At 34.7% G+C, this 21,641-nt stretch overlaps 1 protein-coding gene and 1 non-coding gene across 11 annotated transcripts in view; both read left to right on the top strand.

The window, feature by feature from the left end:
- TRPC1 (transient receptor potential cation channel subfamily C member 1) overlaps positions 1 to 20,952 on the top strand; it is an 82,228-nt gene extending 61,276 nt beyond the window's left edge. For 9 of the 10 annotated variants that reach the window (XM_008008845.3, XM_008008841.3, XM_008008839.3 and 6 more), the window contains 6 exons: positions 4,232 to 4,371; positions 6,017 to 6,160; positions 15,477 to 15,652; positions 17,104 to 17,305; positions 17,564 to 17,758; positions 19,114 to 20,952. In XM_008008845.3, the coding sequence (XP_008007036.1) occupies positions 4,232 to 4,371; positions 6,017 to 6,160; positions 15,477 to 15,652; positions 17,104 to 17,305; positions 17,564 to 17,758; positions 19,114 to 19,341 (1,085 nt within the window). In that variant the 3' untranslated portion in view covers positions 19,342 to 20,952. The remainder of the gene's footprint in view (positions 1 to 4,231; positions 4,372 to 6,016; positions 6,161 to 15,476; positions 15,653 to 17,103; positions 17,306 to 17,563; positions 17,759 to 19,113) is intronic. The other variant, XM_073023527.1, reaches the window with a different exon arrangement.
- Positions 14,527 to 14,588, top strand: LOC119626034 (U7 small nuclear RNA). The gene has a single exon (XR_005242232.2). It is a non-coding gene; the product is annotated as a U7 small nuclear RNA (small nuclear RNA).
- Positions 20,953 to 21,641: the final 689 nt, after the last annotated feature.

Genomic DNA, 21,641 nt, shown 5'->3' with positions numbered 1-21,641 from the left:
ATTGCTAAGAAGCACTTTCCCTATATTCATTTAAACTGTTTGATTGTTATATATTCCTTAGTCTTAAACAGATGAAATTTTATAACATTTATCTCTATAACCTATTGTTTAAGTAGTAATAAGAAAGAATATTTTCTGTGTTTTGTTGTATTCAGCTTACCCAAGTCTGTATAAGAATCAAGTTAAAGTTTGTATGTCTTAGCAATGAGTAAAAACTCACCAAACTAAGTCATACCACTCTTTGAATAGCATAAATATTATTACTGTCCCCGATTTTCATAATAATAGTAAAACTATGGTTCTTCCCTTTTAAGAATGATGATGCTGTTTTCAATGATACTACATGTATATAACCATGTACCCCCTTACACACATAATATGATTAATTTTCTAACCATATTCTACCTCACTAGAAGAATGCATGTGCATTAAGCCAGTAAAATTCCTGGAAGTATTTTACTTTCCTCAGCACAGCTTCTACTTTGAAACAGTTTGATCTCAATAAGACTTGCCAAGGAAGTCTTCTTAAGCCTTTTATGTAATTAGGTCACTCTGGGCTTTTTTTCAGTATATAGATCCAAACCTGCTCTAAGTGAGCATGGAGGAGTATTTTGCTTGCTTGCCTAAAGTCATTGCTTAGTTCAACTTATTATTTCAAACAATGAACACAGTGACTTTTTAATTCATCATGACCAATTTTTGTATATTTGTTTTGTTTGCTTTCATTAGCTTTTCAGAAAAAAAGTAGGGTTATGTTATAAAAAGGAAGGTACGTAAAAAGAGAATAATTTGTTGAGGAATGCACAGAATATTAGTGGTATCCTTTTACTTAATTTTTGCTATTAAACATAATAGAATGGCTATTATAAAAATGTATTTTTTTAATGTCATGCACCTACTTTGTCTAAGCACAGGCAAAAGCAGATACAGCCCCTACACTCATGGAGCTTATGATCTAATAAAAGCCAAATAAAACCATCAAAAACTTGACTTGAAAATCATACAGATAAATGAAAAATCAAAAATACATTAAGTGCTATTGATTAAAGGTCATAGTGTTAGGAGAGCAAGCATATTATAGGGGCATTTGCCCTAGTCAGGGATGTGGGGAAAAACACTTTGAGGAAGTAATAAGGGAGCTAAGATCTAAAAGATAAATAGATGTCAACTGAGAGAAATGGGAGAGGAAGCTACTCTAGGCTGAGATAAAAGCACATTCAGAAGCCCAGTGGCAAGAGAGAATGGTACAAAGAAGGATGTGAGTAAAGGCTAACATTACTGGAGCAGGGAGAACCAGAAGAGCTTGATTCAAGATGACGCTGTAGAAACATATTGTACCAGACCATGCATGGCCTTGTAGGTCAGGCTAAGTAATTTTGACTTTATACTAAGAACAAGGGGAAACCATTGCCTACCTGAAGTAGGGACTGACATGATCAGTTTTGCCTTTCGAAAAGATCATTCTATCTACAGTGTGGAGGATGGGCTGGGAGGATAGTGCTGTGGCAGGAGTAGATGGAGATCAGTATCGATGCCGTTGCACTAATCCAGATGAGAGTTGATGGTACCTTGGACTTAGGGTGATTGTGATAAAGAGAGAAGGTAACAGACTTGAGAGATATTTATAACGTAAGGCCAGTAGGACCTGGAAATACATAGTATATGAGAGGTGAAGGACAGGGAGATTATTAAGCAATATTGGTCTTTTGGAAAAGTACTAGATTTGGGGATTTGTGTGTTGGGGGTAGATCCTGAGTACAGTTTTGGATATGTTGAGTTTGAAAAGCCTTTGAGATATTTAAAAGGGATGGCAAGCAGGCAGTTGGTCTGGAGCTTGAGTTAGAAAGGTATGAATATCTGAAAATAGGTGGTATATGAAACTATAGGCATAGGTGAGACACAAGGAGAAAGAATAAATTGAGAAAAAGAGAGGACCTAAGATCAAACCCTTGAGAAATCCCAAGATGGCTGGGATTGCTGCTTTCTAATGTTATTATTAACATTAATTCTAAAAAAAAAAAAAAAAAAAGAAGACTTAAAGTATAGAATGTTAGTTATGTAGTGCTTGCATTGCTTGAATTAGTTTAAACTTACTTTGTTCTTTTTGATCCAGCTTGGAAACATGGAATACATCAAGTGTATTAGCTTCATTTTGTGGGGGTATTGCAGAGGAGCTGGGAAACTAACCAACTAGTCTTCACTGTACTTTCATGTCTGTCTTTTTTGATCAAGTTTTCTCCATGTTGTAAGTTTTTGTTAAGAGTTTCTTTTAGGTGAAATATTGCATTTCACAGAAATACATTTCTGTAAGCATCTTTCTTAGTTTGATGTTTTAATATCAACAGGAGTATATTTAAAGTTTAAATATAAGGGTTTTTGTTTGAAGATATTTCATAAATAAGGATTTGCACACATCAGGATCTAGGATTAGACAATAATTTTGAGTCTTCAAGAAAGTATGGTCATAGAGGATTTGTTTAATATGTTTCTGCTCCACAGCTCTGAGTGGTAGGTGAAGGTTGAACATAAGAAATATCAGAAAGCTTTCATCCCTACTCCTTCCCCAAATAAAACAGTATTTGAGTTAATAAAATGTTACCTGCTAGACTATTTCATTTAACATTTTTAGACAGTTTTCATCTATTCATTTTGAGTAAAAACATACTGAGGTGGAATTGTTAAAAATGTTTTTCCTGTCAGATCTGCAAATGTTTTAAAAACTTTTTTTCTGTATAAAATATGGGTACTGCATAATTACGATGTTTTGAACAGAGATCTTCAAGGATGTTTCTTGTGTTTCCCAGGGGAATTATTTTGCCTACTGATAAGCCAGAAAATGATTCTGATTGGACTAATTTTATCTCCACCCATGTGTGATGCTACAGCACTCTATTCTTTTGTTACTCTGTATTCTTCCTGAAAATGACTTAATGAAGGAATGTACCATAAAATGATCCTGAATTATGTTACTGAAGTCTGGTACTCCTAAAAATATATAGTTATAAAGGAGCTTCTGGCCAAAAAAGGGAAAGTTTTTCTGTTTGTTTGCTTTGGTTCTTATTTTTGTATATTTATTCATTTAGCAATATTTTTAGCACCTTGTTTATATCAGGTACTTTTCAGGACATTTGGAAACATTGGTAAATAAAACAAAGATTCTTACCCTTGAAGAGCTTACCCAAAGTGGGGGAAAGATAGTCAATTAATAATATACCTAATAAGTAAATTATATTCAGTGTTAGAAAAGAGGTAAGTACTACAAAAGAAAGGTAAAAGCAGAGTTAGGAGAATTGGGAGTGGGGGACAATTTTAAAGTTGCAAAGAGTTTGCAATTTTAAATAGGGTAGTCAGGGAGGGTGATGAGCATGAAAAAGTGAAGTAGTTAGGCAAATGGATCTCTGGGTGAGGAGGGTCCAGCCAGAAGGAGCAGCCAGTATAAAGGCCCTAAAGGCAGGAGTCACGTGTTCAAAGAACAGCAAGGAAGCAAGGAGGCCAGTGTGACTAGAATAGCACAAGAAAAGATTAGTAGGAGATGAGGTCAGAGAGGATGGGTAATATGGAGCCTTGCAGGCCATTGTAAAGACTGGTTTTGATTCTGAGTAAAATGGGATTTAAGGGAGGGTGCAATGCCCACTATGCACAATCAGCCGCAGTGGTTTTGTTTTTTTTGACATTCACACTCACAGAACAAAATAGGCTGAAACCTGGTACTAGGTTTACTTAAATTTGTAGAAGTAAAAGATTTGAACTTAAATATATAAACTTGAGAGCCTTTGCCATATAGATGATATTTAAAGCCATTAGATTGGGTGAAATCATTAAAGTAGTAAGTATAGGTAGAGAAAAGAAAAGGATCAGGGACTGAGCCCCTTGGGCGGGCATGTGTCCGTGTGTGTGTATCCGCGTGTGTCTCCGTGTATGTATGTATCCCTGTGTGTGTCCATGTGTGTGTATCCATGTGTGTTTGTGCCCATGTGTGTTTGGCATCAATTTATTTGGTTTCTTATATTTGTTCCATATCCAAAGATGAAACTTAAGGTTATTTTCTTCAAGTCATATGAAAGTTAAGGTTATTTTCTTTCAGATTTTAAGAACTTTTCACTAAAATGTTTTTGTTTTTGTTACTTTTCTTTTGAATAAGGCTATAGGTGGCCCAAGGATTATTTATTTAATATTTAGTTTATTATTGAATTAAGAAAGTGTTACCTGATTTTTTTCTTCCTTTTCTTAGGGATGATTTGGTCAGACATTAAAAGACTCTGGTATGAAGGGTTGGAAGACTTTTTAGAAGAATCTCGTAATCAACTCAGTTTTGTCATGAATTCTCTTTATTTGGCAACCTTTGCCCTCAAAGTGGTTGCTCACAACAAGGTGACTATTTACTATGTCAATTGAAGGCACAAATTAAGTTTATTTTGGAAATAACTAAGATATTTAGCTATGTAACTCAGAGTTACATTGAGCCAGATCAGTGTCTGGTGTGTTTTCATTCTAAGCCTATCTGTGTGCACATAGTTTCCTATTTTACCAGTAGTTTACAGGGTGTTATGTACCTTTACATGATGGTTATGTATTATATAACAGGGACCATAGTTGATATTTGGTATACTTTATCTCTTTTTATCTACCCTGGGATTCTTTGAGATTGAAGTCCTTATTTCCTTATTCCCATTTTGCAAATAAGAAAAATGAAGACTAAAAATATTAAACAACTTGTCCAAACCACACAGTAAGAAACCAAGACTAGATTTAAATCCTGCTCTGTCTAGGCATTTTCTTTCTACTACATGCCAACTCCTTATATCTGACTGTAGGTTCTTTTAGCTTATTAACCTGTATATACTTAAAATGAGAACAAAGTAACTTAAAATGATTAGTTTTAGATATCTTTATATCTGCCAGAAAGAGTTTCCATTCCATTCCATTCCATTATGTAATATTTTACACATTTCAAATCATGATTATCAGCTTTAAAAGTGATGTAAATGTTATTTTTCTAGTAACTATATATTTTATTTAGAATTTGACAAAAATCTACCCTTATAGATAACTTATAATTTTACTTTCATCAAAATTTAAGTTCCCCCAAGCCCAGAAAGGGTAATAAATTTTGTGTTAACTAACTTTGTTTAAACCCTGAGTTCAGAATTCTTCTGGTGTGTCACATTCAAGGAACTAAAATATACAATATTCTCTGTTTTTTTTTATTAGTTTATAGATTATTGAAAAGGCAAGCTCATTATTTTACATCATTTTACTTTATTAAAAAATTCTATTTAATTGATCAGTACTATGGAATATGTTAGGTATGTTCAGTGTCTAGAGTGTGAAATTACTCAGAAAATAAAAATTGGTCATATATAGATAAATTGTTTGATAATGGGATTGAGAGACATTGCTTTTTCAGATTGATCTCTTTAGTTCTATAAGTGAAGTACCCATATAATTTATTATCCAAATCAGGACATTTTGAGAGTGAAAGGGGGCACTATTAATAATTATGCCAGGACAACTGGTACAGCATCCTAAACTATCCCAGGCAATGGGGACATTTGACCGCTATGTCTAGGTACAATAATGCCTGCTTTTTTATTTTGTATTTAAAAGGGGGGGAAAAAACTCTAATTCCAAGTCAAAGGAGTAGGTTAGTGTAATATGATAGGGAATTAATTGACAGCACATGTACTTAACGTTTGTGTTGTGAAATTTAAGAAAGCCAACATTTCATTGATAAAAAGTTTAATGATCATTTAAAAAATATTTAATTTTCTAAAATGTAAGAGTTTATGGAAAAACCTCTTCATATAGAGTGATAATGCCTCACATACATAATAATCTTTTATTTCATTAAAATATTATTTCTCTTTAAAAAGAAGAACCCTATAAAATGTAAGTGGAGATCCCCCTATAAGAAGACAAAATTAAAATGGCTTTCTTTCAACGGTCAGAATACTTGCTTTTATTTTCCTAAATTGAGAGAGCTTATTTACCTTTGGCTTTTTCTTCCTAACCTTAGTTTCATGATTTTGCTGATCGGAAGGATTGGGATGCATTCCATCCTACACTGGTGGCAGAAGGGCTTTTTGCATTTGCAAATGTTCTAAGTTATCTTCGTCTCTTTTTTATGTATACAACCAGCTCTATCTTGGGTCCATTACAGGTAAATAATTAAAATTTCTTAAAGAACATTTGTTAGATGTCATTATTGTTACATCTTTCTACTTGTCCACTGGAATACTGTTCTCTCATGATATTAAAGCTAAACTTTGCTTTTGAGAATAAGTAGCAATTAGAAGGACACAGCATGTTTATCTGCTTTGCTTCTGACTCAGTGATAATCCTTTGCTTTCAGGTATTCCAAGTTTATTACGCTGTGATCCATTAGCCTCCTCCCCCCAGTCCATAGACACAGCTATGTTTAAAATATAATTACACTTCAGACAGTAGAGTCACATAAAAATCTGCTTTTTGTCAAAAATGAATCTCACGTTTAAAGTTTTAAATATTTTAGGTTATAAGTATAAAGGAGGACCTGTGCAAACAGAAATAATCATATTTGATGATTTTGAATAAGCTATATTTAAAAGAATACCTTCACTTTTGTTTAGTAAATATTAAATGTAATAAGTTGGAAAGTAGCATACTTAGAGCTAAAAAATTCATAGAGGCTATGTAGTTCAGCTTTATATTTTATAATACTTTATAGTTAAAGAAATTGAGCTTTTGTTGATTTGTCCAAAGTAGTATGATTATGTACGAGAATTCAAGACTAAATTTTCAGTCACTTTGCACCAAAGAAAAGACTCACCATTGGTTGCATTTACCCCACAGAGTTTAGTAACTGGTTGTTTTCAGAAGGTGGGGTCAACTCTGCTAGCTCTATATAATACTATAGCTTATTAATTCTGAAAATCTGAACAATATTCATTTTTCCTTAATTCAAAATTTACTAACAATTTAGATTGTGTCATATTTTTAAAGGTGATATTTTAAATAAAAGGCATAATTACCTTCTCCAAACAGGGATATGAAAATAAAATATATAGGAAAAACCTGATATGATTAGGCTTGTGCTGTCATCCAGCAACAGTGTTTCCTGAAGTGTGGCTCTTTCTTAACCAAGTCCTGTGAGATGCTCTGAATTAAGTAAGTTTGGGATACACTGCATACTGTATACCTCTTTTGGGAATTGACAGTGCATGTTATCACATTAAAGCCTCTGAGAAAGAAAGAAATTTGTTTAGCCTTATTCAAATCATCATTACCTAAAGTCATTTAACCTCATACCTGTTTTTCATGAAATATGTGCAAGTCTCTGTATTTTTCCAAAACATAGTAAGCCATAGAAACACTGGCTTAAACTATCTGTTCTTTTGATTTATTTTTGTCACTAATATCATCTATGAATGCTTTAATCAAGAGTCTACAGTGTTTTTACATGCACATTGATGTTTTTTTTTTTAACTGAAAATGGATGACAGAACTAGGTTTCTATACTACAAATTTCTTTATGGACCCCTCTAAAGGGTTAAAAAGGAGAAAGTATAATATTGTTTAGGAATGAAGAGTCAATTTCTGACTTCTGTTTCCAGCCGACACGGAGTAATAAAGATTGGATTTACCCTTCTACCTAAAGCAGTCAAAAAGGAAAAAAGAACAAAATAGATGAAACAACAGCTTATAAGAAACTAGACAGAAGGCAATAAACAACAGTGATCTCTAAGAAACAAGAAACAAAGATTACTCCAGCTTACTGCTTTGTGAGAATTTTTAGGCTATTGTGCAGAGTGGGTCAGTGCAGTCAGAGCCTGGCAGAAATCTGGATTTAGGAGACCGGTATGAGAGGCCAGTGAGACCCAAAAGACTAGAGTTTGCAGGAAGGGTACTGGAGAGGACACAGCAGCACAGAAAGAGAATTCTGTAGATCTGCAGTTGTCTCCCTTGAGTATTCAGCAGAGTGCTGATTAGCATATGCATGTGAGGACACTACCTGGGGCAGGGAAAGAACCATCTCATCGGACAGGATTAGTGGAAACAGTACTTAGAGCTCACGTAGAGGAGAATGCCTGTTTAATACACTGATCATTGGGTAGAGTACTTAGAAGGGTCTTGCCTCAATAGTTATCTCTAGCCTACACACTGCTCTGGTTTCAGCGAACAAATATTAAAAGCAAGATGTGAAAGGATTAAATTTTTTCCAAGTAACTTAAATGTGTTCATCAAAACCTATCCAAAAGCAACACGGATGTTAGAATTATCGGATAAGGACTCTTCAACAGTTATTATTATTGTGTTCCATACGTACAAAAAATTTAAAGTTTAGTAGAGACATGGAAGATGTAAAAAAAAAAAAAAAAAAATACTTTCAGAGATGAAAATTTCACTGTGACATGAAACATGCACTGGATGTGATTAATGACAGATTAGACATTGCAGAAAAACACATTAGTAAACTTGAATAGGTAACAATAGAAACTATTCAAAATAAAATGGAGAAGAAAGAATTTTTAAAAGTGAAAAGAGTATCTGAACTTTGGTACAACTTCAGGCAGCCTAATATTAACACTAATGTAACTGGAATCCCTGAAAAAAGGAGAGACTAAAAAAATTTTTGAAAAAATAATAGCAGACATTTTCCAAATTTGAAGAAAACTACAAACCCACAGATCCAAGAAGTTCAATAAACCTCCAAACACAAGAAACCTGAGGAAAATCACACCAAGGGACATCATATTCAGTATATCACTGCTGAAAATCAGTGATAAAGAAAAAATCTTCAAAGCAAACAGAGAATAACAGGTCATCATATACAGAAAAAGAAAGGTAAGGATGACAGTAGATTTCTTGTCAGAAACAATGCAAGCAAGGAGGCAGTGGAGTGACATTTGTAAAGCACTGAAAGAAAAAAAACAACTGTCAACCTGCAATTCTCTACCTTGCAAAGTATCATTCAAAAATGAAGGTAAAATGTAGACTTTTCCAGACACACAAAAGCTAAAAGAATACATCACTGGAGACCAGCACTACAAGGAACATTAATAGAAGTCCTTCAGGTGGAAGGACTACAACAACATAGGGGAATATGGATCTAAACAGAAGAATGAACAAAATACAAATATACCCAAAGGGAATGGTAACTACAAAGCTAAATAGATAGGCATTTTTTTGTTGTTTCTTCTCTTGCTTTAATGAAGGATGCCAGCTAATCCACTTCAGCAGATATAAGAAACATGATTGGGCATAAATCAGTAATGCTTTATATTTTAAAGAAAAAAAGACATGAAGATAGAATCTATACGTAATTGTGGTAACTAGTAATAACAGCAGACATTTATTGAGCCCTTACTATGTGCCAGATACTGTTCTAAAGTCTTTATTCACATTTATTACCTCATTTAATCCTCACAACCATTCTAAGAGGCAGACTCTTTTATTTCCATTTTACAGAGGAAGAATCTGAGGCATAGAGACATTAAGTAACTTGCGCAAGGTCACATGGTTGGTAAGTAGCAGAACTGGGATTCCAGCCTAGGTGGTTTGGCTCCAGAGCCGGTGGTCTTAATCACTATACTAAATCACCCTGCAGGTTGTATAATATTAAAGAATAATATGATTCCCTCATTAACTCTTATTGTATAATAACTTCTGTGGGCGGGCTTTAATAATTTACAGATTTTTAAAAAATTATTCAAGTCACATGTTTCCAATGAATTAAACAACCTTTTACACTGACAGTTGGATAATTTAGACAGAACAACCCATGACCACACAGCACTCTGCCCTTTTTTCCTTTTTTCCTTACCTGGTCCCAGGGTGGGGCCCTCTCTCAGGTCCCACATGCTTCCTGTCTTTATTCTTGTAGCTTAGTACAAAAGATGTGATTATTAACAGTTCCTCCTCTCCAAGACTCTGCTGCGTGGGTCCCTGATTCTTACCCATCTGTAGCACATACTGTTGGAAAAATGGCACACATAGACTTACTCAAAACAGGGTTGCCACAAACACCACAGTATCTGTGGAGCACCACAAAGTGAAGTGTAATGAAATGAGGTATGCTTATATTTTGAGAGCAGTTACTGGTACTAAGTAGTGAGAGGGTTCTAACTGAATCTGACATTTAAAGTGTAGGGTGGAGTGGGTTGAGGAGGATAGAAAAGAAAGAGGCAAGGCCTTCAGAGAAAGCAACCCTTCAAGGAGTTTTACTCCTGCTATCCAAGGGACTGTCAAATCCAAAATCAATCCAGAGACAGCTAAAGTTTATTATGATTGTCATATTTGATAAGACCCAGACATAAAGTCGAGTGGACCTGTTTGCCCTTCCTCTTTCTTTCTTCCCCTTCCCACTGTAAAACATCACCACCTTTTCTTTGGTGCTATGCTAATAAGTCCTTACAAAAGCAACAAGTCTCCCACTTCAGCTTGTTTTTGACCTCATGCTTTCAGGCCTCACATCTAGAGAAACTAAGTGGAAAAAATATATATATATATATATTTTTGGAGGGGAATATGTTATTTGGGAATTTTCTCAAATATTAATCTCTTTTTTTCCCTAAAGTTCCTCCCCTTCCTACTTCATGTAAGATAGGAGGTGCATTTCTTTCCCAGAGGTTGAAATGTTTCCTAGGGAAATCTGCCACATCATGTGATTCTAGACAGTTTAAAGGCAGCACTTACATTGATTAGGTTTCTCTGAGGAGGAGCCCCAAAGCAGAAGTCTCTGGCAAGGATTAGTTCTGGAGTGGTGGTGATGAGCAAATCAGACCAAAGGAGGGGAGCCCTTGAGGGTCTATGCATGCATTCCTAGGCCTTAACATTTACAGTACTTGAAAGTGCTTGTATCTAAATGTCTTGCTTTTCTGTTTGGTCTAATTATTAGAACTACTAATATTACAAATGAATGAACATCCCCTTGGATTCTGACAGGTTGGTTCAAAATCTTGCTCCATCACTTACTGTTTACAGTGTCTGTGAGCCTCAGTTTCTTAATCCGTTGTTGTGAGGATTAAATGGGTCAGTGTATGTAAGATGCATACCAGAGTACTTGACACATGGTGGGCTTTACATAAATGTTTAGGTCCATTTTTTCCATTCCTTTTATAGTTAGTTAACTATGGCAGACCTGAAAAATAATACAGGAAAACTTGGAAAGCTTAGTACTTGAGACATGAGTGTGTATTTTATTTCTAGTGAATTGTTTGGTTTTACTGGATAATTATCAGGTTTTATTTAGTAGCCTGTATAATATAAGTGGCATGTTGGTGCTGCTTCTAATGAGTGAAGAGCTATTTCAGGTGTTTTGCATTTTTGGTGTATATTATAGTTAGAGAAACCGAGGAGTCATGTAGTCCAGAGGTTCCCAAACAGGTGGGGCTGCAGAATCACCTGGGGAGCATGTTCAACCTAGATTCTCAAGTCCTACCCTCAGAGATACTGGTTAAATTGATTGGGTTAAAGCTGAAAAATTACATGCAGATGCAGCATTTGACTCTATCCCTTGTATAGATCAGGAGACTAAGGCCCAGCTCACACAGTGTTAGAACCAGGACTTGGTGTTAATTAACTAAGTTAATTAAGAAACTAGGAAAATGGTAAAGAATCATTCAACATTTTAATTAATGCACTAGGCTCTGGAGCTTACTAAGACATGGTGCCTGCTCTTAAAGACTGCTAGAGAAGACAAACATAACATAAATACTAGTATGAAGTCAAAAAGACTGTTTTAGCAACAACAAAGTTACTTTGGAATCATGACTGAGGAAGTATCTGGAGACAGTCAGGAAGGCTCCTTAGAGGAGGTGCCATTTGATCTGAGTCTTGAAGGGATGAGAAGCCTGCCTGGCAAAGGACAAAGGGGGAGATAACATGTAGAAGTGTGGAGTCATAAAGCACACTGTGCTTGGAGAAGACAGCCTATCCTTTATAGCTGGACTGTGGATTGGAGTTGGGGAAATGAGGCTAAAAAAGACAGGCTGGGCTGGACACTGAAGAGACTGAAGGTCTCTTTGCCAGGAATTTTAATACCACATGTGCAAAGGAGGTTTTTGAGCCTGGGTGGCTTGCTTAGAACTTTTGGACAGATAATTACGGCTTTATTCTGGAGGGAGATTTGGAAAGACAAATGACTAGAAATTGTCATTATTGCTTTCTTTTGTTAGCAACTTTTGTAATTTAATGAGCCTAATGATAGCAACCTTTCCTTTATGAGGGATTTAGGTTGTTTTTGTTGTTCTGCATAGTACTCGTGTGTATGAGGCTTTTTGCCTCTGTTATCTCTAAGGATAAGTCTCCAAAAATAGTATTAACAGATCAAAAGATATGATCCACCTGACACCTCAGTATTTTTATTTTTTTACAGTAGAGTGTGTTAATTTTCTGTAACACAAGCAGTATAAAAATAGTTTCACTACATTAATAGCATTTGGTGCTTTTTTTAAGTTACGCTAATTTAGTGGTTTGCTTTAATTTCACTTTTTCTGATTAGCAAGGATTTTTTCCTCTGTGTGTACTAGTATTAACTCCTATGTAAATTTCAGTATTAATATTTTAATTACCTTTCTCTTTTCATTTCACAAGTTTTCATATTTCTCAAGTTAAACTGCCAAATAGTTTTTAAAAATATTTGAGAAAGCATTAGTATTACTTTTACAAATACATAAACCTTATAATCTCTCAGTATAAAATAAATTTACTGTTTTTAATATTTGCCTTTCACATGATTATTTGGTTAGTATCTTCAAGCCAGTATTCACCTAAGTGATATCCACTGTTCTGCTTTTAGTTCTTCTTGTATAAGAACCAATATCATGCTATTAAACAACAAGTCAGGCCGGGCATGGTGGAACACACTTCTAATTGCAGCACTTTGGGAGGCTGAGGCGGGAGAATAGCTTGAGGCCAGGAGTTCAAGACCAGCCTGGGCAAAATAGCAAGACCTTGTCTACAAAAAAATTTTAAAAAATTATCTGGGCATGGTGGTATGCGCCTAGTTTCTCATGAGGCTTGAGTGGGGAGGATGGCTCAAGCCGAGGAGGTCAAGGCTATAGTGAGTCGTGATTGCACCACCATAATCCAGCCTGGACAACAGAGTAAAACTCTTTGTCTCTTAAAAATTTCTTTTTAAATTTAAAATTTAAGCAAGTCATGAAGTTTGTGGTGTTCTCATTCAGAATTGTTTACCTTGATATTGAACTCGATTACATTTATTTAAAACATGTTAAATTAAAGCTACTTTGACTACATGTTTTAAAATTAAAATTATATCATACATGGTCACTATTGGAAAACCCGATTTACCTGTAAGCTTACAGTGTCCAGACTTTCCTCAAGGTGATCTTTTCTGTAGTTACCAAAAGCAGTTACTGTATTCTTACTGTCATAAGGGATTGAGTTCTCTACTGAGTTCTCTACTGAGATGGTATAGCTTTATTCTAAGCAACCACAATCTGAATAGATGCTTTTCTTTCTCAAGGTGATCCAATAAAGCTGTCATTAATTAAGAGGAAAATGCATTTCTTCTCCTTCTTACATATTTTGAGTTTTCTGATTCTAAATATCCCCCGCTGCTTGTGTCAGAATTTTATAAGGGGGCTAAGTGAGGGAAGCATAGGCCTTGAAAAGTACCGTATGGTCTAGTCAAAAGCACAAGTCAGGCATATTGGATCTCTCCACTCTGGCAGAGTCTGGGTTACTAGCTTGTGGCGTGCCTAAGAATTTAAACTCACCTCTTCTGCTTAAATAGCTGGTCCACTTTAGTGGGCTGGAAGCATCTGGTCAATTGCCTGTGGCTACCATTTTGTATCACTGAAAGCGGGGATGTGCTATGCTGGCAGACTTGGGCCAATTAGGAATTTTATTTGAAGTTTGATGTAATCAATTATATAAATTTGACCTGTTAAATTTGAGGAAGGGTTGTTTCAAAACACTAATTTTTGTATATTAAAAATGAGGCCAGGCATGGTGGCTCACGCCTGTAATCCCAACACTTTGGGAAGCTGAGGTGGGCAGATCACTTGAGGCCAGGAATTCGAGACCATTCTCGCCAACATAGTGAAACCCCATCTCTACTAAAAATACAAAAACTTAGCCGGGTGTGGTGGTAGGCATCTGTAATCCCAGCTACTTGGGAGGCTGAGGTAGGAGAATCGCTTGAACCTGGGAGGCAGAGGTTTGTAGTAAGTCAAGATCGCGCCACTGCATTCAAGCCTGGGCAACAGAGTCTCTGTCTTAAAAAAAAAAAAAAAAAAAAAAAAAAAAAAAAAAGTCTGCCTTTCTATACCCTTAGCTATATATACTTCCATAAACATGGTTAACAATTTCTTGTGTAAACTTCCAGAAATTTCCTATGCATATTAAATCAGATCTATATTAAAATATGTATCTTGTCTATCCTTTAACAAAATAGAAATGGGAGCCGTTCCACATATACATATAGTTTTACACCCTGTTTTTTGAACTTACTGTCTTATAGCCATCTTTGTATGCTAGCACATGTAGATGTTCTTCATTCTTTTTAAAAACAATGTTGAGTAATGTGACAACTCTTTTAGAATTTGTCTAGCAGGCTTTCCGGTTTTTGCAGGAAAGTCCCCCCCCCAAAAAAAAATTAAAAAATAAAAACTAAAAACAATATTGAGGATTTTCTAAAATTTTTTTGCTACCTCTAACAATGCTGCAGTGTAAATCCTTGTATATACATGCATCTTTGTGTACTTCTATCTATTGGTTAAATTTCTAGGGATAGAATTGCTAGGTCAAAAAAGTACTATCACATTATTTCCCAAATTTAGATGCCAAGTTAAAAACTAAGAATTTATGAAAAGTACCTAATCTAAATTTTGAAGGAGAATGAAATTAGGATTAAAGCTTCTATATGCACTATACATGTCTAAACTACAAAACATACTCACTACTAATACTGGACACCCTCATTTGGCTTGCATACATAGTATTTTCTTAAAATGGACCCAAAGTGAAAGAAAGTCTGTCACCTCAGCAAAAGAAATTAGGGCAGTCCCGCAGGAGGAAATGCTGATTTTAGGAATTGGTTTCAAAAGTCAGGTGAAATACTTTGCCCCATAATTTTATATTTGTAAAATTTAAGAAGCTATGTAAATATAAGCATTTATTTCTCTTTAAGTTTGAGCAGGGTATTTTCCTTTTATCCCTTGCAAATTCAGCCTTTTCTTAAATCTCCGTATCTCTGCCTCTATCTCCATAGCAACAATGTCCTCTGAAAACCTGATCCAGGTTCAAGAACATGCCTTCTAACAATGATAGTGTTGGTATGATTAAAATGACTTTTTGTTAGGCAGCTGGATTTTCAATGTTTTTAAAATGCTGGTCTATCTCAACCAGATGCAATAGAAGGGGTGGCCTATGGATTATGTGTTTGTCTTCCTTTTGTTGCTGGGTCATTTATATTTAATATTTTGTTTTTCTGATAATCTTAATGAATACCTGTGTAATATATTCCACAGATTTCAATGGGACAGATGTTACAAGATTTTGGAAAATTTCTTGGGATGTTTCTTCTTGTTTTGTTTTCTTTCACAATTGGACTGACACAACTGTATGATAAAGGATATACTTCAAAGGAGCAGAAAGACTGTGTAGGCATCTTCTGTGAACAGCAAAGCAATGATACCTTCCATTCGTGAGTGTCTTTTAAATGTTTTAGTAAATATATTTGTCTTTTAACCATCTTCTATATGAATTAGTATCTATAGAAATGGAACTTCAAATTTTAAGAAATTCCTTATTAATGTTCATAAACTTTAATAAATATTTATTTTTCATGAGTCACTATAGTCATATTTACATACAGAATCTTAAACAGTGGGTCCAAGTTATTACCTTGTCTTCCCTACTGCAGTCTATCTTAACAGAGGAATTATTGGCATTTTGTGTGCTCGTAGCATTTTGAGCAATTCTTTGTCAGTCCCATATATTGCAAGATGTTCAGCATCTCTGTCCTTCAGGTATTAAATGTCAGTAGCAACTCTCAGTCATTGTTACAGCCGAAAACACTGACAGCTTCAACACTTTTTAAGAGGTCATTAGAATTGAGAATCATTAGAACTTCATGAACATTTTCTTCTCTAATGTATCATAAGGATTTGAACACCCTGTTTTGAGGTAAACAAAATATCTCCCCTCATTTTTAAATAAAACAATGGAGAAGGGGTGTGGAAGGACACATTTGCCATGTTCCTATTATGTGTCAACTATTCTTTAGTTATTTTGTGTGTCATCTTATGTAAAGAATAAGATTAATGAGTGTCAGTGTAGAATTTTCTATATACCAGACAATGCTCTACGTGCTGAGCAAATGAAGCATTAGTAAACAAAACTATCCTGATGAAGCTTAACATTCTAGGGAGGTGATACAGGCAATAAAAAGAGGAGTAAAATACTTATTATGTTACACAGTGGTTGGGGCTACAAAGACAAAGCATGAGCTAAAGAGCATCTGTGTGTCGGAGTTCAGTTTTAGCTAAGGAGCTAAGGAATGCCCCAGAAGAGATAACATTCATGTGAGGATCTAAAACTGGTAAAGGAGCAAGCCATGAAGAAGATTTCTGGGGGAAGAGCATTTAGAGAGAGAGAGAACAGCAAAGGCCAGTGTCCAGAGGTAGGAGCATGACTGGCATGTTCAAGAAAATGCCAGGCAGGCAGTGTGGATGCAATGTGTTGAATTGGAGGGTGAGTTGTAGGAAATGAAGTCAGAAAGGTAATGGGGATCATGTAGGACCTTTTTGCCCTTGTAAGGATTTTGAGTTACTGAAATTGAGAGTTATTTGAAGGTTTTGAGCAGAGGTGTGACAAAATCTAATTAGATATTAACAAATCATATAGGCTGCCTTGTTGAGAACAGACAGAAAGGCAGCAAGGGGTTAAACAGTTATGAATAATTTATCTTCTTAGGGCCTGTCTCTTTGTTTAAAGTAAGACAGATCTGTACTGTGGAAATCAACATCATTTTAAAATAAAGAAGTGTTCATGGATTATCAGTGTTTTATTTAAATAATTTTGATATAAACAAATTATTCGTTTTAGCTGATTTCTTTAATTGCCTTTTAAACAGAAATGCAATTGTCTTTACAGGTTCATTGGCACCTGCTTTGCTTTGTTCTGGTATATTTTCTCCTTAGCGCATGTGGCAATCTTTGTCACAAGATTTAGCTATGGAGAAGAACTGCAGTCCTTTGTGGGAGCTGTCATTGTTGGTACATACAATGTGGTGGTTGTGATTGTGCTTACCAAACTGCTGGTGGCAATGCTTCATAAAAGCTTTCAGTTGATAGCAGTAAGTTCATTCTTTTAAAAACTTTATATTCTCCTCCGACCATACTAAGTGCATACAATAGATAAGACAGCCAAAGATTATAAGATTATAAGAATTGAAAAATAGTATTTTAAAATTAACTATAGATTTTTAAAATGTAAGTAATGTATAATAATTGCAAATGTTGAACAAAATTTTTTCTACAAGGTGTGGAAACATCCCCCATATTTGTGTGTGTATTCCTATTCTACTTTGCTTTTTAATTTGCCTTTTATATAGAATCATGAAGACAAAGAATGGAAGTTTGCTCGAGCGAAGTTATGGCTTAGCTACTTTGATGATAAATGTACGTTACCTCCACCTTTCAACATCATTCCTTCACCAAAGACTATCTGCTATATGATTAGTAGCCTCAGTAAGTGGATTTGCTCTCATACATCAAAAGGCAAGGTCAAACGGCAAAACAGTTTAAAGGTAAGAAATTAGAAGCTTGAATGGCAACATAAAAGTTTTAACAATTCCTAATCTCAGATATTTCTTAAAGCATAAGTATGCAAGTTCCCTAAGGGCTGTGACTGTCTGACTTTTTTCACTGCTGTGTTCCCTAATGTATGGCATTGCATCCAACATAAAGTAAGGATTCAATAAATACTATTGAGAGTGAGAGGGCTGGGCGCAGTAGCTCACGCTTGTAATCCCAGCACTTTCGGAGGCTGAGGCAGGCACATCACTTGAGGTCAGGAGTTCGAGACCATCCTGGCCAACATGGTGAAACCCTGTCTCTACTAAAACACAAAACTTAGCCGGGTGTGGTGGTGCATGCCTGTTGTCCCAGCTACTCAGGAGGCTAAGGCAGTAGGTTCGCTTGAACCCAGGAGGTGGAAGTTGCAGTGAGCCAGGATCAAGCTACTGCACTCCAGCCTGGGTGACAGAGCAAGACTCCACCTCGAAACAAACAAATATATATGTGTGTGTGTGTATACACACACATATAATTATTAAGAATGAGAGACAGTACTGAGATTTTTTTTTTTACTTTTCAGATTCCTCCAATATATAAAATTTCATCTCATAGTTTTAAAACATGGGAAATATTCGAAATACCTATTCTGTCACTGTAGCTAAAGAATGACTACTAGAATCAGCTCATATTTTTCTGGTTCTTCTTGAAAGCCATTCAATACATCAATAATTCAATATATGTTACTATAAACCAGGGGTTGGGACATTTTCTCTGTAAAGGTCCAGATAGTAAGTAGTTTACACTTTTCAGGCTGAGACAAAATCAGAGATATTGTGTAAGCAGTGATACAGTAAGAGAGAAAACAAATTTTCACAAAACTTCTATGGATAAAATTCAAAATATAACAATAACAGTAATAATTTTTTAAATACAGATCTACTAATGAAAAGAATGGAATTCCTTTTGGGAGGGGATAAATTTTCACTTTACTAGAATTTAAAATTAGTGTTATTATCAATTGATGATAAATGTTCATCTGTAAAATCTATTTTTAGCTCACAGGCTGTCAAGTCAGGATATGGACCATATTTGGCCTGTGGGTTGTAGTTTGCCAATCCCTGCTATAAACTAAGGATTCCTAAGACTAATTTTTTTCAATCAAGATAAGCATAAAATTAAATGCATTAAACTAATATGCAGGCTATATTTGTTTTAAACAAGTGTTGAATATTATACCATGTAGTAGCAAAACTGTAGTCTAATAAAGCATTTAAAGATGTGTTTGTGTCTGTGAATATATTTTTGAACTCTACCTCATTTAAATATTGTTTCTGCATATCCTTAGTATCATATTGTTGTTTTGAAGGAATGGAGAAATTTGAAACAGAAGAGAGATGAAAACTATCAAAAAGTGATGTGCTGCCTAGTGCATCGTTACTTGACTTCCATGAGACAGAAAATGCAAAGTACAGATCAGGCAACTGTGGAAAATCTAAATGAACTGCGTCAAGATCTGTCAAAATTCCGAAATGAAATAAGAGATTTACTTGGCTTTCGGACTTCTAAATATGCTATGTTTTATCCAAGAAATTAACCATTTTCTAAATCATGAAGAGAATAATTTTCAATAACAGATCCAAAAGACTACATTGCATAACTTGCAATGAAATTAATGAGATATATATTGAAATAAAGAATTATGTAAAAGCCATTCTTTAAAATATTTATAGCATAAATATGTTATGTAAAGTATGTATATTGAATTAGTTTTTTAAAACCTTCTGTTAGTGGCTTTTTGCAAAAGCAAAACAGATTAAGTAGATAGATTTTGTTAGCATGCTGCTTGGTTTTCTCACTTAGTGTTTTAAAATGTTTTCTTTTTATGTTTTAGAGGGGCAGTTATAAAATGAAGATCGGCAAATGTGGGCTGATCTCCTTCATAGGATACACTTGAAATATAGAAGTTATGGTTTAAATATCTGTTTTAGGAGTTCACGTATAGTTCAGTATTTATTGTTTAGGAGTATAACTTTATCTAAAATAATAGTCTATTTTTTTCTTTTGTATTTTGTTATAATCTTAAGCAACAAAGAAAAAACCCTAATATTTGAATCTATTTATGTCTTTCAATTTAAATTCACTTCAGTTTTTGTTATTGTAATATATTTACTTTTACATGGTTATAATCACTTTATATTTTTAACATTTTTTTCACTTAATATTTTATATATACATTTCATGTATTGATGTAGTTAGTCCACATATTTAAATTTTTATAGAATTATATAGTTTTTGAAAAATATAGTCAGTAGATGTTTTATTTTTTAGCTAGAGCATTCAATTATGTTTATAAGTTTGCGTAGCTACTTGTCGACATTTGGTTGGTTTTAATTTTTTCGTATCATAATAGTCCTATTTTTTTTCAAGTTGGAGTGAATGCTTATAGTTTTAAGATAGAAGACACTTTATCACATGTAGTCACAACCTGTTTTGTTTTTGTAAAACATAGGAAGTCTGTTTAATGGAATGATTTGTTTTATATTTGGACTAAGGTTCTTGAGCTTATCTCCCAAAGTACTTTCCAGAATTTAACATAGCTTCTATAAAAGTGACTTCATACTTATTTGTGGATCATTCTTGCTGCTTAAGATGAAAATCATTGGTTTTTTAAAATTAAAGAATAAAATATGTGTTTAAATTTTTTGTGTATTCACATAAAGGAATGTAGCTAAAATGTTTTCATAGGCTATTATATATTCTTGCAGCATTTCCAGTTAAGAGGGTATTAGGTATATAATTCTCTTCTTAACTGAATGTCAGATGGTCTTACGCCACAGGGTGCAGGTAACCCTTGGTCTGTAAGCACCACCGATCCAGGGATCATTGTCTAAATAGGTTAGTATTGTGTTTCATCTTGCTTTTGCATTTTTATTGTTTAATTTCTAAATTTTAAGTGTTCCCTCTTTGGGGCAAATTCTTATAAAAATGTTTATTGTAAAGTTATATATTTTGTCTACAATGGGATTATGCACTTCCCAATTGGGATTTTACATCTGGATTTTTAGTCATTCTAAAAAATACCTAATTATTAAAACATTTATAGAGTGCCTACTGTATGCATGAGTTGAGTTGCCTATGAGGTACATTTTGAATGACAGCATTGTGTAAGAAAAAAGGTGAATAAAATTTGACATTAGATGATAAATGGATAGAGTCTGTCCACTGTATTACCAATTTTTAAAAGTTGAGATATACAGTAGTCCCCCTTTATCTGCAGTTTCACTTTCCATGGTTTCAGTTACCCACAGGCAATCATAGTCCAAAAATATTGAATGAAAAATTCCAGAAATAAGTAAGTCTTGAGGTTTTATTTCTTAGAGACAGGGTCTCTCTTTGCCCAGACTCTCTCTGCAGTGGCACGATGATAGCTCACTGCAGCCTCAAACTCCTGGGCTTGAGCAATCCTCCTGCCTCAGCCTCCCAAATTGCTGGGATTACAAGTGTGAGCCTCCATGCTCAGACAATTCTTAAGTTCTAAGTTGTTCACTGTTCTGAGTCATATGATGAAATCGCATGCCATCCTGACTGGGCATGAATCATCCCTTTGTTCAGCATATTTACACAGTATATACTATCCACCACTTAATCACTTAGCATCATTCTCTGTTATCAGATCGACTGTCATGGCATCCCACTGCTTGTGTAACCCTTGCTTTATATGTAACCCTAATTTTACTTTATAATGGCCCCAAAGTGCAAGAGTTGTGATGCAGGCAATTTGAATATGCCAACGAGAAGCTGTAGCCTGCTTCCTTTAAGTGAAAAGGTGAAAGCTCTTACTTAAGGAACTTCAGGAAAGAGAAAAAATGTACATATGGTAACATCTACAGTAAG

This window comes from Chlorocebus sabaeus, chromosome 15 (assembly GCF_047675955.1).
Source record: "Chlorocebus sabaeus isolate Y175 chromosome 15, mChlSab1.0.hap1, whole genome shotgun sequence".
NCBI lineage: Eukaryota > Metazoa > Chordata > Mammalia > Primates > Cercopithecidae > Chlorocebus > Chlorocebus sabaeus.
The sequence above is the reverse complement of the archived record's forward strand: the minus strand, read 5'-3'. Positions and strand labels throughout refer to the sequence as shown.